The sequence below is a fragment of the Salmo salar genome, chromosome ssa26, assembly GCF_905237065.1.
Source record: "Salmo salar chromosome ssa26, Ssal_v3.1, whole genome shotgun sequence".
NCBI lineage: Eukaryota > Metazoa > Chordata > Actinopteri > Salmoniformes > Salmonidae > Salmo > Salmo salar.
The window spans coordinates 38,351,098-38,369,959 of record NC_059467.1 but is presented as its reverse complement, the minus strand read 5'-3'; the positions used below and the strand labels follow the sequence as shown (position 1 = coordinate 38,369,959).

General features: G+C 41.9%; 1 protein-coding gene across 1 annotated transcript; it reads right to left on the bottom strand.

Moving 5' to 3' along the window:
• Nucleotides 1-13,437: 13,437 nt before the first annotated feature.
• Nucleotides 13,438-18,638, bottom strand: LOC106562745 (guanylyl cyclase-activating protein 2). Its single transcript, XM_014127750.2, has 4 exons — nt 18,165-18,638; nt 15,549-15,698; nt 14,546-14,657; nt 13,438-14,253 (listed from the first exon to the last, which is right to left on the bottom strand). The coding sequence occupies exons 1-4, from the start codon at nt 18,369-18,371 to the stop codon at nt 14,108-14,110; spliced, it is 615 nt and encodes a 204-aa protein (XP_013983225.2). The 5' UTR covers nt 18,372-18,638; the 3' UTR covers nt 13,438-14,107.
• Nucleotides 18,639-18,862: the final 224 nt, after the last annotated feature.

Below are 18,862 nucleotides of genomic sequence, written 5' to 3'. Positions count from 1 at the left end.
ATGGTAACTGGTTGGTGTTAATGGTATACATAGTAATTGTCTGGAGTTTGTAATTGGCTTGGCAGTGTTTTGGCCGTGGTTGGTGAAAGGTGACTGTGGCTCGATGACGTGGTGTACGGTGGCTTGAGGCTGATGGTGTCCTAACCTAATGGATACCAGACTGGTGATGCTGAAAGCCTATGATTTGACTTTAATCAGTCAAAATTGCACTGCCAAGCAGGGGCTGTTCCTACGATTCCCTACAGGTGTGGCAATAGAGAATGACAGTATGAGCCATAATACCCATAAAACCTAGCGGTCAAACAGGGAAACTGTTCCAATCGTTTTCCCACCATCAATGTTTCCCATAGGAGATTTTAGAAACACTTAAAATAAGGGCTGCATTTTGTGTAGGCTTACCCTGGCGTGACGTTTTGATAACCGTGTAAATCTCTCCAGGACAAGGTGCCTTATCAATATATTTGCCTGTAGTTACTCCCCAAAATGAAATGCTAATTAGCTGCTAATATGGCTATCATAAATATCTACTAATGCCATGATCTGGACAGACTGCCAAATCGAGGCAAAGGTAAGAATCTCTGTATCAATTATCTAATGTTAGCTAAATGTAGTAATGAATAAGGTAGTAATGACTTTCTCCACCTCTTCAGACTGGATTAGACCTGAGGATAGGTTCAGTATAATGAGGTTGTACTGTTGTGTCCTAGCAAACAGACACTTGGTATTTAACTCTATGGGTAAAAACAACAGGCCACCAGGCAAAGACAGAACATTTTCCAACATTGGTTGATATTTGATTCTGTTTTCAACTAACATGAATTTAACTTGAAATGAATCCTTGACACCCTACATTAAAATGAGACCTAAACTGATTACATTGAAGAAACATAGCAAATTCACCCAGCACAGCTATGGTGTGCTATGCTGATGCTCACCATAATTACACAAACATTATGTTGAAATAGAGATGTTATTAGTTGACCAGATCTTTTGTTCTGGGGATGTCTGATAGCCAATGGTGATGAAACAGCTTTTGATTGGGAGGAGATTGCGACTTGATCCTTGCCTAATGAGTGCGTGGCAGAAGAAGGGCTTAGACTATTGGATTATCGTATCTCAGGCTGGGCTGTATAGTGGTAAGTGACAGGGATATACCTAGTGGGAAAAAAGTTGGGTAAATAATAGTATACTATTCACTATATTTAAAAAGGTGTGTGAACGACATTACTGTAAAATAAATTGTGTAGCTGGGTAACCCAAGCAGCAGACTCTGTTATTTGACTTCTGTCCTAGGGAGTTATACGTCTGACTTCCCGATTCGTCCACCAGAGGGCAGCCACACGCTCTTAGTTTTGTCCCTTTGCTCAAGAATCTGGGCACTATGGGGAATGAGGGTAGTGGAATGTTGCATGTTAGAGCCCCATATGGGGCATGTTTTTTTTCTGGGGTAACTTCTCCCCAGACCCTTTATTAATTTCATGTTGTGAAAATATTTTTTATCCTCTAGAATTTTCTTCTCAGCAATCAATTAAATATCTTCACAGGACACCAATGGATTACAAACAAGATCATTTAAACCGTTGAAAAGAGTTTTAGGATTGTTCTGGGTAACCTGGGTCAAAGACACATAGGCATTTACATAAGGTGAGAACATTAAGCTCCTCCCCCCAGTCAGAGATGCCAAAGTTAAAGTTATCCATCCCCGTAGTTAAAGGGGAAACCTGGCCCTTCTCACGTGTTCAGGTTGAGTAGTTGTGTTAAGTGTGCATTCATAAAGAACCTGTCCAGTGCATTCAGACAGATCTTTAATATGTTATAACACATGAAACAGCTTCTCAGTCCCCAACACCTTACACTCCATTCAGAGCAGCACAAGAATCAGGAGCACAAGTTATACCATTACAACGAGTGCATTATACTGTGTTTGGAAAATACTATTGTATAATACACATACATACACTCCCCTACACCTCTAACTCTCTCATCATTATTCACCATTCATTCATGATTATTCGTAATCATGGTAGCATCCACATTAATGTATACATGTTCAGAAACATTTTATTCTTATTTACATTAAAAGTGTCTCCAAAATGACGTAATACATTATTTACCATTAATTTATATTGGGCACAACATAATCTGAAACACAACCAAATCGAACTGCAAATGCATCCAACAAGTTTGTAGTCACAATGTAACGGCTGTCTTCATGAAGAGAGGACCAAGGCACAGCGGGTTGCGTGCTCAACATTATAATTTATTAAATGTGAACACCAAAAAACAATAAACAAAGAAACGACGACAGGAAACAGTTTTGCAGGCTACACCAACGCAATGCAAAAACAACTACCCACAATTAACAAACAAAACACATCCCTATATATAGGACTCTCAATCAAAGGCAACTACAAACACCTGCCTTCAATTGAGAGTCCAACACCCAATTACCTAACATAGAAATTACTAAACTAGAAAGAACATAGAAATACAAAAACATAGAACATAACCCAAAACCCGGAAATAATAAATCAAACACCCTTCTAAACAAACCACCACCCCGAACCACATAAAACAAATACCCTCTGCCACGTCCTGACCAAACTACAATCACAAATAACCCCTATACTGGTCAGGACGTGACAGTACCCCCCCTAAAGGTGCAGACCCCGGAAGCACCTCAACAACAAAAAATAAAAAAAATAAACCCCTAACTAAAGGGAGGGAAGGGAGGGTGGCTGCCGTCAACGACGGTACCTGTGCTACAACCCCCCTCCCCAACCCACCTATACTGGAGGTGGCTCAGGTGCGGGACGTGGACCCCGCTCCACCCTTGGCTTAGCCCACTTAGGTGGCTCCCCTGGCTGCGCCCGGCTGGCGGGCGACCCTGGCGGCTCCAGACTAGCGGGCGGCCCTGGCGGCTCCGGACTGGCGGGTGGCTCTGGCGGCTCCGGACTGGCGGGTGGCTCTGGCCTGGCGGGCGGGCGGCTCTGGCGGCTCCGGACTGGCGGGTGGCTCTGGCGGCTCCGGACTGGCGGGCGGCACTGGCGGCTCCGGACTGACGGCAGACTCACCCAGTTCCGGGTCGCAGGCAGACTCACCCGGTTCCGGACAGTGGGCTGTCTCCCCTGGTTCCGGACAGTGGGCCGTCTCCCCTGGTTCCGGACAGTGGGCCGTCTCACCTGGTTCCGGACAGTGGGGCAGTCTAACCTGGTTCCGGACACTCTGGACGAGGCACTGTTGCCGGATACTCAGGACGAGGCACTGTTGCCGGATACTCTGGACGAGGCACTGTTGCCGGATACTCTGGACGAGGCACTGTTGCCGGATACTCTGGACGAGGCACTGTTGCCGGATACTCTGGACGAGGCACTGTAAGCCTGATGCGTGGGGCTGGTAGTGGAGGTACCAGCCTGGGGACACGCACCTCAGGGCTAGTGCGAGGAGCGGGAACAGGCTGAGTTGGACTGGGCTGACTCACTGGAAGCTTGATGCGTGATGCTGGTACTGGACATGCCAGCCTGGAGACACGCACCTCAAGGCTAGTGCGTGTAGTGGGAAACACTGGACCGTAGAGGCGCACTGGCGGTCTCGAGCGCAGGACTGGCATCACCCCTACTGGCTGGATGCCCACTTTCCCCTGGCACATGCGGGGCGCTGGTACTGCACGTACCGGCCTGAAAATACCCGGCCTCGTCACAGCACCCATCACCCCAAAGCACGGGACCTGTCCAGTCACTGGTCGTTTGGAAAAAACACGGGGATTTGGCTTGGGACTTAATCCTCGCCCGGCCAAACTACCCGTGTGCCCCCCCCCAAAAAAAATATTGGGGCTGCCTCTCATGCTCTACCTGCCTCCCAGGCAGGTTATCACAGTGGTCCAATAATTGTTCCCATGTCCAGTCAATTCTTGACTCCAACTCCTCCAGCGACCAGGATGCCATCTCCTCCCGAGCGTGTTGCTTCCTCCACTCCAGGTGCTGCTCCCTATAGTCCACCTGTAATTCCCTTTGCTCCTTTCTCCGCTGCTTGGTCCATTTTTGGTGGGTAGTTCTGTAACGGCTGTCTTCGTGAAGAGAGGACCAAGGCGCAGCGGGTTGCGTGCTCAACATTATAATTTATTAAATGTGAACACCAAAAAACAATAAACAAAGAAACGACGACAGGAAACAGTTTTGCAGGCTACACCAACGCAATGCAAAAACAACTACCCACAATTAACAAACAAAACACATCCCTATATATAGGACTCTCAATCAAAGGCAACTACAAACACCTGCCTTCAATTGAGAGTCCAACACCCAATTACCTAACATAGAAATTACTAAACTAGAAAGAACATAGAAATACAAAAACATAGAACATAACCCAAAACCCGGAAATAATAAATCAAACACCCTTCTAAACAAATTACCACCCCGAACCACATAAAACAAATACCCTCTGCCACGTCCTGACCAAACTACAATCACAAATAACCCCTATATTGGTCAGGACGTGACACACAAGCTTGATGCAGTCATTGCGTGCTAGGAATATGGGACCAAATACTACATTTTGACAAAATGTAATACACCATAAGTGAATTTGTACAAATACTTATGACATCTTCAAATGGGGTGACTAGATACATAAGGTGCTTTCATTTTGAAACTGTAAAACAGATACAGTGCCGTGAAAAAGTATTTGCCCCTTTCTGATTTTCTCTATTTTTACATATTTTTGATACTGAATGGTGTCAGATCTTCAACCAAAACCTAATATTAGATAAAGGGAACCTGAGTTTACAAACAACCCCAAAAAATTATACCTGTTTAATTTAAGTATAAACACTTTTTGTTATGCTTAAAACCTGTTGGGGATAGGGGGCAGTATTTGCACGGCCGGATACAAAAGGTACCCGATTTAATCTGGTTACTACTCCTGCCCAGTAACTAGAATATGCATATAATTAGTAGATTTGGATAGAAAACACTCTAAAGTTTCAAAAACTGTTTGAATGGTGTCTGTGAGTATAACAGAACTCATATGGCAGGCCAAAACCTGAGAAGATTCCATGCAGGAAGTAGAAATCTGATTTGTGGAATCACCTTCAACACTTTGCCTATGAAACACACCGTGAGTTAGGATTCATTTAGGATTCATTCACTTCCTAAGGCTTCCACTAGATGTCAACAGTCTTTACAAAGTGGTTTGAGTCTTCTCCGGTAAAAACTGACTGAACGAGAGGCCTGGAAAGTTGGTCATAGGGGGAGGGCCATTACTACTATGACGCGGGCGCCCATGGGTACCCTCTCATTCCGAAACGTTTAGTAAGACAATGCAATCGTCCGCCTTGAATATTATTGAAGCTCTGGTTGAAAAAGGCCCTAAAGATTTATGTTATACAACGTTTGACATGTTTGAACGAACATAAATATATATTTTTTGCACATTCGTGACGACAAGTCCCGCACGCTTCAGTACATTATGAGTAGCCTTCGGAACGCGCTAACAAGAAGGAGCTATTGGGACATAAATTATTAACTTTTTCGAACAAAACTACATTTGTTGTGGACCTGGGATTCCTGGAAGTGCCTTCTGATGAAGATAATCAAAGGTAAGGAAATATTTACAATAGTATATTTGATTTTAGATGGTTCCAAGATGGCGCTAACCTGTATCTTCTAGCCTATTTTTCTGAGCATACCACCTCGTTTATTGCAAAGTGTGATTTCCCAGTAAAGTTATTTTTAAATCTGGCAATGCGGTTGCATTCACGAGATGTTAATCTATAATTCTTTGAATGACAATATTAAATTTTAACAATGTTTTCGAATAGTAATTTTGTAAATTGTAGCGCTGATTCACCGGAAGCATTTGAGGGAAAATATTTTCTGAACGTCACGCGCCGATGTAAAATGCTGTTTTTATATATAAATATGAACTTTATCGAACAAAAAATGCATGTATTGTGTAACATGATGTCCTAGGAGTGTCATCTGATGAAGATTGTCAAAGGTTAGTGCTGCATTTAGCTGTGTTTTGAGTATTTGTGATGCATGCTAGTTGCTTTGAAAATGGCAGTGTGATTTTTTTTGGCAGGGTACTCTCCTAACATAATCTAATGTTTTGCTTTTGCTGTAAAGCCTTTTTGAAATCGGACAACGTGGTTCGATTCAGGAGAGGTGTATCTATAAAATGGTGTAAAATAGTCATATGTTTGAGAAATTGAAGTTATAGCATTTATGAGGTATTTGTATTTCGCGCGACGCGATTCCACTGGCTGTTGGCTAGGGTGGGGCGCAAGCGTCCCAGGTTCCCTGACAGGTTAAACTCAGTTATTCAACACCCAATTCTCCTGTGTGAGAAGTAATTGCCCCCTTACACTCAATAACTGGTTGTGCCACCTTTAGCTGTAATGACTGCAAGCAAACACTTCCTGTAGTTGTTGATCAGTCTCTCACATTGCTGTGAAGGAATTTTGTCCCACTCTTGCTTGCAGAACTTCTGTAACTCAGCGACATTTGTGGGTTTTCAAGCATGAACTCGACTAGGCCATTCCAAAACCCATGTCGTCCAAAAAGTTGACTCAAGTTTGCCAAGAAGCACCTGGATGATCATCAAGAACCCTTGGAAGAATATTCTATGGACAGATGATTCAAAATTATAACTTTTTGGACGTCATGGGTCCCGTTGTGCATGGCGAAAACAAAACACTGCAATCCACAGTAAGAACCTCATACCAACTGTCAAGCATGGTGGTGGTAGTGTGATGGTTGGGGGATGCTTTGCTGCCTCAGGAGTCAGGACCTGGATGACTTGCCTTAATAGAAGGTTTGTTTTACAGGTTGATCCAAAGCTATCACTTCAATTGCAGTGCCATAGACAACCATGTAAAAACATGGTAACTATTTTGACTTTAGTATGACCACATACTAACATTTGGCACTTATTAATGATCAAGATTTCAAAATCAAGAACACATTTCAAGATTCTAAACTATTGAATATTCAAAACTAAATTCAAAACATATCTAAATAATATTAAATATCAGTACTCCGTATTCAAAGATAATTTACCTGAAGTTCTTGTGAATTATCTTCCACCAACAATGTCTTATGACTCAATTGCCAGCAAAAACAGTTATCAATTATTTAAATGGCTATTTGTGAAAAAAAGGCACTATTAAAAAAAAGTGTAACCAATTTAAATATCCAGGGTGCAACTCTGGAAATGATTTGTGAAATGGCAACATTCTCACTGTGTGTGGTCTCTATTGTCATTCACAGTACTTGGCTGGTAAGCTTACTTGTTTCTACCATTTCATATGTTAAAAACATCCACATATACCTGGACATACTGTATATTGGGCATATATTGTTGTTTTTTTACAATATGTAAGGTACCCAGCTAACACATAACATTCTGAGAAGCATATGTTTCTAAGAGCTTGGTGAGAGCATGGTTGTCCTATGGTTATACAACCTTCCCACAATGTTCTGGGAATGGTGAAGGATACCCAGGTAGCACATAATGTTCTGAGAACCATGTTTCTTGGGTGGGAATTTCAGTACTTCAGCGTGTAAATTTCAGTACTTCAGCGTGTAAATCAGCTAGAAAGATGTGTCGGCATCGATTAATTGTCTCTGGCCCCCTCCCAGTTAGGGGGAGTGATGAGCTCTACAGCAGAGTCTCACAACTCAATCGCTGGTTGAAAACTGTTTTCTGCCCCTCCCAAAAGATAGAATTTGTAGATAATTGGCCCTCTTTCTGGGACTCACCCACAAACAGGACCAAGCCTGGCCTGTTGAGGAGTGACGGACTCCATCCTAGCTGGAGGGGTGATCTCATCTTATCTACGAACATAGACAGGGCTCTAACTCCTCTAGCTCCACAATGAAATAGGGTGCAGGCCAGGCAGCAGGCTGTTAGCCAGCCTGCCAGCTTAGTGGAGTCTGCCACTAGCACAGTCAGCGTAGTCAGCTCAGCTTTCCCCATTGAGACCGTGTCTGTGCCTCGATCTAGGTTGGGCAAAATTAAAAATGGCGGTGTTCGCTTTAGCAATCTCACTAGTATAAAGACCTCCTCCATTCCTGCCATTATTGAAAGAGATTGTGATACCTCACATCTCAAAATTGGGTTACTTAATGTTAGATCCCTCACTTCAAAGGCAGTTATGGTCAATGAACTAATCACTGATAATAATCTTGATGTGATTGGCCTGACTGAAACATGGCTTAAGCCTGATGAATTTACTGTGTTAAATGAGGCCTCACCCCCTGGTTACACTAGTGACCATACCCCCCGTGCATCCGGCAAAGGCGGAGGTGTTGCTAACATTTACGATAGCAAATTTCAATTTACAAAAAAAAAACAATGACGTTTTCGTCTTTTGAGCTTCTAGTCATGAAATCTATGCAGCCTACTCACTCACTTTTTATAGCTACTGTTTACAGGCCTCCTGGGCCATATGCAGACCCCAACCAAGGAGCATTAAAAGTCGTGCTATAAATTCTCAGACAACCCAAAGATTCCTTGATGCCCTTCCAGACTGCCTCTGCCTACCCAAGGACGTCAGAGGACAAAAATCAGTTAACCACCTAATCGAGGAACTCAATTTAACCTTGCGCAATACCCTAGATGCAGTTGCACCCCTAAAAACTAAAAACATCTGTCATAAGAAACTAGCTCCCTGGTATACAGAAAATACACGAGCTCTGAAGCAAGCTTCCAGAAAATTGGAACGGAAATGGCGCCACACCAAACTGGAAGTCTTCCGACTAGCTTGGAAAGACAGTACCGTGCAGTATCGAAGAGCCCTCACTGCTGCTCGATCATCCTATTTTTCCAACTTAATTGAGGAAAATAAGAACAATCCGAAATTTATTTTTGATACTGTCGCAAAGCTAACTAAAAAGCAGCCTTCGCAAATGGAGGATGGCTTTCACTTCAGCAGTAATACATTTATGAACTTCTTTGAGGAAAAGATCATGATCATTAGAAAGCAAATTACACTCCTCTTTAAATCTGGGTATTCCTCCAAAGCTCCATTGTCCTGAGTCTACACAACTCTGCCAGGACCTAGGATCAAGGGAGATACTAAAGTGTTTTAGTACTATATCTCTTGACGCAATGATGAAAATAATCATGGCCTCCAAACCCTCAAGCTGCATACTGGACCCTATTCCAACTAAACTACTGAAAGAGCTGCTTCCTGTGCTTGGCCCTCCTATGTTGAACATAATAAACGGTTCTCTATCCACCGGATGTGTACCAAGCTCACTAAAAGTGGCAGTAATAAAGCCTCTCTTGAAAAAGCCGAATCTTGATCCAGAAATTATAAAAAACTATCGGCCTATATCGAATCTACCATTCCTCTCAAAAATTTTAGAAAAAGCTGTTGCACAGCAACTCACTGCATTCCTGAAGACAAACAATGTATACGAAACGCTTCAGTCTGGTTTTAGACCCCATCATAGCACTGAGACTGCACTTGTGAAGGTGGTAAATGACCTTTTAATGACGTCAGACCGAGGCTCTGCATCTGTCCTCGTGCTCCTAGATCTTAGTGCCGCTTTTGATACCATCGATCACCACATTCTTTTGGAGAGATTGGAAACCCAAATTGGTCTACATGGACAAGTTCTGGCCTGGTTTAGATCTTATCTGTCGGAAAGATATCAGTTTGTCTCTGTGAATGGTTTGTCCTCTGACAAATCAATTGTAAATTTCGGTGTTCCTCAAGGTTCCGTTTTAGGACCACTATTGTTTTCACTATATATTTTACCTCTTGGGGATGTTATTCGAAAACATAATGTTAAATTTCACTGCTATGCGGACGACACACAGCTGTACATTTCAATGAAACATGGTAAAGCCCCAAAATTGCCCTCGCTAGAAGCCTGTGTTTCAGACATAAAGAAGTGGATGGCTGCAAACTTTCTACTTTTAAACTCGGACAAAACAGAGATGCTTGTTCTAGGTCCCAAGAAACAAAGAGATCTTCTGTTGAATCTGACAATTAATCTGGATGGTTGTACAGTTGTCTCAAATAAAACTGTGAAGGAACTCGGCGTTACTCTGGACCCTGATCTCTCTTTTGAAGAACATATCAAGACTGTTTCAAGGACAGCTTTTTTCCATCTACGTAACATTGCAAAAATCAGAAATTTTCTGTCCAAAAATGACGCAGAAAAATTAATCCATGCTTTTGTTACTTCTAGGCTGGACTACTGCAATGCTCTACTTTCCGGCTACCCGGATAAAGCACTAAATAAACTTCAGTTAGTGCTAAATACGGCTGCTAGAATCCTGACTAGAACCAAAAAATTTGATCATATTACTCCAGTGCTAGCCTCCCTACACTGGCTTCCTGTTAAGGCAAGGGCTGATTTCAAGGTTTTACTGCTAACCTACAAAGCATTACATGGGCTTGCTCCTACCTATCTTTCCGATTTGGTCCTGCCGTACATACCTACACGTACGCTACGGTCACAAGACGCAGGCCTCCTAATTGTCCCTAGAATTTCTAAGCAAACGGCTGGAGTTAGGGCTTTCTCCTATAGAGCTCCATTTTTATGGAATGGTCTGCCTACCAATGTGAGAGACGCAGACTCAGTCTCAACCTTTAAGTCTTTACTGAAGACTTATCTCTTCAGTAGGTCCTATGATTAAGTATAGTCTGGCCCAGGAGTGTGAAGGTGAATGGAAAGGCTGGAGCAACGAACCGCCCTTGCTGTCTCTGCCTTGCCGGTTCCCCTCTTTCCACTAGGATTCTCTGCCTCTAACCCTTTTACAGGGGCTGAGTCACTGGCCTACTGGTGTTCTTCCATGCCGTCCATGGGAGGGGTGCGTCACTTGAGTGGGTTGAGTCACTGACGTGGTCTTCCTGTCTGGGTTGGCGCCCCCCTTGGGTTGTGCCATGGCGGAGATCGTTGTGGGCTATACTCGGCCTTGTCTCAGGACGGTAAGTTGGTGGTTGGAGACATCCCTCTAGTGGTGTGGGGGCTGTGCTTTGGCAAAGTGGGTGGGGTTATATCCTGCCTGTTTGGCCCTGTCCGGGGGTATCATCGGATGGGGCCACAGTGTCTTCTGATCCCTCCTGTCTCAGCCTCCAGTATTTATGCTGCAGTAGTTTATGTGTCGGGGGGCTAGGGTCAGTCTGTTACATCTGGAGTATTTCTCTTGTCTTATCTGGTGTCCTGTGTGTATTTAAACATGCTCTCTCTAATTCTCTCTTTCCCTCTTTCTGTCTTTCTCTCGGAGGACCTGAGCCCTAGGACCATGCCTCAAGACTACCTGGTATGATGACTCCTTGCTGTCCCCAGTCCACCTGGCCGTGCTGCTGCTCCAGTTTCAACTGTTCTGCCTGCGGCTATGGAACCCTGACCTGTTCACCGGATGTGCTTTTTGCACCCTCGACAACTACTATGATTATTATTATTTGACCATGCTGGTCATTTGTGAACATTTTAACATTTTAACATCTTGACCATGTTCTGTTATAATATCCACCCTGCACAGCCAGAAGAGGACTGGCCAACCCTCATAGCCTGGTTCCTCTCTAGGTTTCTTCCTAGGTTTTTGGCCTTTCTAGGGAGTTTTTCCTAGGGAGTTTTTCCTAGCCACCGTGCTTCTTTCACATGCTTTGCTTGCTGTTTGGGGTTTTAGGCTGGGTTTCTGTACAGCACTTTGAGAATATCAGCTGATGTACGAAGGGCTATATAAAAATAAATTTGATTTGATTTGATTTAAAGTTTTCTGCATGTTTTCTCAGGATTCTATTTAAAGTCATGTTCTCAGAACATTAAGAAAACATTAGTAAACATTAGTTCTAAGAATGTTATTTAACAACATATGCATTATGTTCTCAGTGTCAACAAAACTCCCTCTGTCCTCTATCTTGTTAAGTGTGTTCAGGTGTGTTGGCTGTGACCACTAATTGGCCACACCTGAACTTAATGTGTGCTTGTTTCCATTGAAATGGGGGTCTGTTTGAATAGACTAAATTGAACTGCTTTGCATGAGTAAAGAAAAACAAAGGATTATAGCTCCATCCTTGTGGCGCAGTGGACTAATTCCATGGATAGAGAACAGAAGATCATAGGTTTGAATCCTACTCCCCCAGTTTCAACTGTTTTGCCTGCGGCTATGGAACCCTGACCTGTTCACCGGACATGCTACCTGTCCCAGACCTGCTGTTTTCAACTCTCTAGAGACAGCAGGAGCGGTAGAGATACTCTCAATGAGTATGAAAAGCCAACTGACATTTACTCCTAAGGTGCTGACCTGTGGCACCCTCGACAACTACTGTGATTATTATTATTTGACCATGCTAGTCATTTATGAACATTTTAACATCTTGGCCATGTTCTGTTATAATCTCCACCCGGCACAGCCAGAAGAGGACTGGCCACCCCTCATAGCCTGGCTCTTCTCTAGGTTTCTTCCTAGGTTTTGGCCTTTCTAGGGAGTTTTTCCTAGCCACCGTGCTTCTACACCTGCATTGCTTGCTGTTTGGGATTTTAGGCTGGGTTTCTGTACAGCACTTTGAGATATCAGCTGATGTAAGAAGGGCTATATAAATAAATTTGATTTGATACTGACACCATGCCACAATAAAAAATGAATGTGTTTATATGATTAATATCTAAGAAGATACATTTTCATGTGTCTTACCTGTGCTTGGAGTTCAAAACCATTTAAGCTAGCAGTGTTATTGAAAGTCTTATTGACACATGTTCTCAGAGTATTATTTAGTTACCTTCAAGTAAACTATAATTTCTATTCTCAGAACGTTAATAAAACCTCCCAGGAAAACTTTCAGTGAACCATAGTAAAATGTTCTCAGAACCTGCCATGCAAACTAAAATGAACGTTCCCTGAACAGGAAACATTTTTATTTCCATTCTCAGAACATTTAAAACATATTCAGTTGTACCGGTCAGGAAACGTATGGCTTCGTTCCCAGAACCAATGGGAAACCAAAAACATATGTTCCCACAACTTCCAATGAACCAAAAGTGCTAGCTGGGCATGTACTACAGTATCAATACTTATCTTAATGTTATAAAAATGTATTGCATTTATTTTGATATTGGCATATACACAGAGTGTAGAAAACATTAAGGACACCTTCTCTTTCCATGACGTAGACTGACCAAGTGAAAGCTATGAACCCTTATTGATGTCCCTTGTTAAATCCACTTCAATCAATGTAGATGAAGGGGAGGAGAAAGGTTAAAGAAGGATTGTTAACCCTTGAGACAACTGAGACAAGAAATGTGTATGTGTGCTATTCAGAGGGTGAATGGGCAAGACAAAAGATTTGTGCCTTCGAACGGGGTATTGTAGTAGGTGCTAGGCGCACCGGTTTGTGTCAAGAACTGCAACGCTGCAGGGTTTTTCACGCTCAACAGTTTCCCTTGTGTGTCAAGAATGGTCCACCACCTAAAATGACATCCAGCCAACTTGGGAAGCATTGGAGTCAACATGGGCCAGCATTGCTGTGGAACGCTTTCGACACCTTGCAGAGCATGCGCCGGCAAATTGAATAGGAGAATCTCAATTGCATACTCTTCATGTCCTCTCTCCTCGCTTCCTTCTCAAAACTCATTGTAGAAGATCTCAATCAAATAAGCCCGGAGGCGATGTATGCTAATAACTCAATTGGGAATTTCTGCTGTCTGTAAAGAAATGGGCTGTAGGTTGATTCTGCTGATACAATTGAATATCATGCAGGATGCTCTAACCTAATGTAGCAGATGCAAAAAGATGCCTGAGCGAAGTTCCCACGTCTGTTTTTCAGGGGAAATGGAAGTTAGTTTGAAAATACTGTATCCCTGAAAACTGGAAACATCCGCTTTTTTTCTGACTCCTCGGAGAGTGAGTATACTGGGAATATTTGAAATCCATACACAATCCTTAAATATCCAAGGATTTGGCAACGTCATTAATTTCCTAAATCTAGCAAATCCCCATTTTGAGAGATACTGACTTTATGATCAAAGTTATCCTTTTATGGGACTAGAGTCGATGATAATGAATACAGGCCGTTTTCAACCAGAGAAGTTGTTGTTTTCTTTAATAGAGAGAACCAATGTCCTCCTCCTCCCTGTCGGACATTTTAGTTCATCGTTTTGGACTTTTGGAGTTTTCTGTCACTCAAGTGCTGGTGGACCCAGTAACTGGGGTTGATATCCAGACGTATTAGTTTTTGCACCCAGGGGTCTCTCTTTGCCCCCTCCACAAACTCCTCCAGAGTTAGCTGACCTGGAACCAAAGACAACAAGGAGATCCTTATTATTCTACCTAATGTGTATCCACTCTGTCATTATACTGTATCATCAAGAATTAGTTAAAGGCGATAGCTCACTCCATATTTTTGAGATCTCATAAGTAACAATTCCTCCATTTCCCACGCCATCGGTTGAGTAGATCAAGCCATACATAGGTCACTTTTTTAATAGTGTCTCACTATGTCATTATTTCTGACACATGACCATCCTGCCAGAGTAAAAGCTAAAGGCTGTCAAAATACACAAATAAGTGCTCCAGTACTCACCGTCACCATTCTCGTCAATTTTCTGGAAGATATGGTCACAAACCTCTTCAGGTGTAAGGTGGATTTGGCCTGCCTCGTCACTGACAGAACCTTTCTTTATCTTGTAGATGATCTACAGACATCCCAAACAGAGGAATGTTACATCAATCAACTGTTATAGTTACGTTTTGCAGACGTTGGTTCCTCAAAAGGTTTGAGAGATTTCCTACCCTTCCACATGTGTGCATTTTAAATCATTAGGTTAGTACAAGGACGGCTGGAGAAAGTTCCTACCATATTCTTTACACCAATTCAATGCTTTTAAATCCATAAGGGGGCGTATACGAGTACACACTTCGGGGGAGCAGTAGAGCATCAGACTACAGCCTTCAAGTCCAAGAGCAGGGTTTCTCAACTTCAAACCTGAACAGCCACTGTGCACACAGATTTTCAATTACCCTATAAATTGCTCCAATTAAGAAGCCTGAATGAAATGGCCCAAATGTAATTCATTTGAATTATTCTAACTAGAGTACTTCCAATACTGCCAATACAGTAACTATGCCAACAGTGAATCTGAGAAAAATGTCTTTAAAGTATTTTTGTTAGCCATCCAAATAGGTTGTAGGTAAATAAGTGATAATGCAATGACGTATCATCTTATTATGAAGTAATGTTTATGCATATCAACCATGACCACTGATTTGATCTATGACCCCTAAAATGCAGATACTGCACTCTGCCTTTGTATGACCTTAACTATATGGGTAATGCAAGGGCAAAGTGCAGTATCTACAATATAAATGTGTTTATTCAACTTTGTTGTTGTTTTTCTGTTTGATAAATAGCTGATTCTCAGAGGCTTTGAGTTTAGTGGTTACCTGACCTAAGCAGATATATACGGCTTAGTGTCTAATTGATAATGAGCTATAGTGTGCTGTAGAACACATCCCTTCCAGGAGCCATGTTGAGAAACACTGGCTTAGAATGTTACTATAGGTCACACTTCGGCCCAAACCCTTACCCTAATAATTATTCTCAGCTCGTGCCTGTCCAGTCGCCCATTGTCATCGTTGTCAAACACCTTGAAAGACCACTTGAGTTTATCCTCGAGCCGTCCTCGAAGCACAAGGTTTAGCGCAGCAACATACTCAATGAAATCCATGGTGTTGTCCTGTAATAGAGACAGACAAACGATCATGATCAACTACAGCCTCAATAAAAATCCTTACGTGTTCTCCATGTAAGAAATACATAACATCCCTGACAGTGGGCATATGTAAAACAAAAGGTATACCATGGGATCATGGTGGATTGTGAAAATATAGGGAAATAGACCTGGGTCAAATATGTATTTTCGGGTAGCCTATATCCAGATACTCATCCAGAGAGTTGTGGACCTTTTTAGACTTCTGCATCGAGCCTATTTCAAACTGTTTCTCATCAATTGTTACATTGGTGGTAACTGTGGGATAGCTTAACTGGCCTACAGCATTGTCTTGGGCCTTTGTTGGAAGTGTGGCCCTATTTCCATTTGGGTCTTTCCATGTCAATTCAGCAGGCCGTAACACCCACTCAGATTCTTCTGAAGTCGTTTCTGTAGTTAAAAACAGATAGTATTAGCATTTCTGCAACATCATTTTTTGAAATATAATTTGATTTCTGAGAAATTAAGCTAATTGATTGCACCTAAATTGGACATTTTAATTTATAGGATTCATAGAATATTCAATAAATATAGTACCTAAGATAAGATTTGGACCTTCACTTTTTTCTAACAAGCAATAAGACGTGAGGAATCCAAAGAAATGTCCAAAAGCCACCCACGGACCCTACACTCCAATCCCACCCCAACTTCGAGTTTATAGTATCAGTTCTCTATGTCTGATAAGTAGTATGGAGCTGCTGCTCTGAGTATTATTTCTTCATCATATGTAATGTATTCTCAGTGAATTTGGTGACGTTTCTTTTCCCCGTTCCGAGAAATTAGTAATGGAAGTTCTTAGGTTTATATCCCATCCTACATCCTGATATTACCAGGTTCTGACCACAAAATAAATATGTTGTATTGTCACAGACACTAGATAGGTGCAGTGAAATGTGTTGTTTTACAGGGTCAGCCATAGTAGTACAGTGCCCCTGGAGCAAATTAGCGTTAAGTGCCTTGCTCGGGCACTTCAACAGATTTTTCACCTTGTCGGCTCGGGTATTCATACCAGCAAATCCAATGCAAGTCAATGGTACCTATTAGCATTTTTGCACTTCATATCCATATAATCTATAAGTAACACCATTGAGTTAACATAAAAATGTAATTAATAGCCCAGGTGTTTATTTAATTAAATTCCTGAACACAACAGGTGCTTATTAGAGACAGGCTTCTATTTAAGCCAGCTGTCTATTTCCTTAATGCACACAGCTTTTGCTCATTTGCATAGTTAATTGTTAAATTCCAGCATTCACTTCCAGCATTTTAATAAATTTCTTCATTTTCCTACACTAATGTGTTATCGTTTACAAACTGTGTCACATTTCTTTTGTCTAGGCATGCCTCTATTGCTTTTTTTCTTTACTTTTCCTTAACAGAATAAGTATTATTTGAAACAGGCATTTATTTGCTGAAATGTGTGCCGCCACCTGGCTATTAAAAGGGACAGACGGCTATTTGAGACTTGGCATTTAATTGAAATGAAGGTACACAATACATGTTAAATACTTTAGGATGATTTGAACATGAAGTGTGAAAATGCTGACATAGGTACCATAACCAAAGCATGTGTTGTCCATAGACTGCTTACAGGGTGAGGAAACCAATATGTAATTTTGTAATTTGGGTGAACTATCCATTTGAGGGGGAGATAGTTCAAACATTGTTCACCTAATAGCAGGAACACCACCATCTAGTGGTCAAACCAGGTAATATCAAGATGTAGGATGGGACATAAACCTAACAGCTTCAATGACTCATTTCTCTGAACAGGTAGAATACAATACATAGAATGAAAAAACAAAACTCAGAGCTGCAGCTCCATACTACTTGTCAGACATAGAGAACTGATAATATACTCATTGTTGGGGTGGGATTGGCGTGGGGTGTGGGGGGGTCCATTGGTGGCTTTTGATGTCTAAGTCACTGTTAGAAAAATAATGGTCAAATTTGGAAGTTAGGTATTATATTTAAAGAATACAAAAACTATTTCAGAACAATCTGAGAAGGTTGGTGTTGAAATCCTCTTTCTTGTCCTTTTTGAGGTGGAACGACCCATTTGGCTTTACACTCTGGCCCACTTTATGGAAAGAGGGGTATTATGGCCATCTACCTTTAGGCTTTTAATTAAGCATATGGCCAAATGAAGCATGATAGTGTACAGACAAATAGCTTAGCCTACATGTGGAAAGAGCACACATTTTGGGAAACCCATATTCTAGAAAACAATATTAATAATAGTATTGTACTAAAATTGTATAAATCTGTATTGATGAATTAAATGGGATGTTGAAAACACTTGAGTTGAGGGGAAGGGGTCTATGATAACTTTAGGCCTACACCAATACAACATGTTTTGTTACAGTATGCAAATACATAATTTACAGTAAATGCAAATGACCCAGGTCTGCTTGTTTGTATTCAGAATCTTACCCCATTCATATCAAACGCACTGAATATTCCCTCCATGTATTGCGATTCCGGCGAATTATTGTTTTGAACCCCAAACATCCTTTTGAACTCGTGCAAGTACAACGAACCGCTGGGGCACTCATTGATGAACCTCCTGTAGAGGTCTTGAATTGTCGATACTTCCAACTCTTCTTCGCTGGTTGACTGAGCTTGCTGATTTTGACCCATTGTAAAGTAAAAAAGGTTTGAGTGAAAAAGTTCAAAGTGTGAAAAAGACAACGCGTAAATTTAAATCCAGCTGTGGGCTAGTCTCCGATATGGCTGTGCGCAATAGCCTGGGGACACGGTTACCCCCGAGGTTCATAAAATTTGTAAACCTTTAAGAATTCGACCTCGCATCTTCTCTCTGCTCCCTGCATCGTTGCCTTTGATGGTTGTGCGTGCAAATAGGTCTGACAACATAGGCTACATCATGTGGGATATACATACGTTAACCCCAGGCTAACTTATTTTTAGCAAGACTTGTCCTATATCGGCATTTAGTAATCTGCAGACCTGATCCAATTGGACGATGTAATTTGTAGACCTACAAGGCTACAGTGTGCCAAATAGAGAGTATATGTCCTATAACTTTTGTGACTCAACTGGTTTTATTGTGTTAATATATTATAAAACATTTTCACAATTGCATTTATGTTATAAAACCTTTTCACACCTGG

What these genes read in the sequence shown, in the direction of transcription:
- LOC106562745 (XM_014127750.2), bottom strand. Translation starts at nt 18,371, where the DNA reads ATGGGTCAAAATCAGCAAGCTCAGTCAACCAGCGAAGAAGAGTTGGAA. An exon ending in GTGCGTTTGATATGAATGGG is followed by an intron (nt 15,699 to 18,164) that starts GTAAGATTCTGA and finishes TCTCTATTACAG; the next exon opens with GACAACACCATGGATTTCAT. An exon ending in AATTGACGAGAATGGTGACG is followed by an intron (nt 14,254 to 14,545) that starts GTGAGTACTGGA and finishes CTTTGGTTCCAG; the next exon opens with GTCAGCTAACTCTGGAGGAG.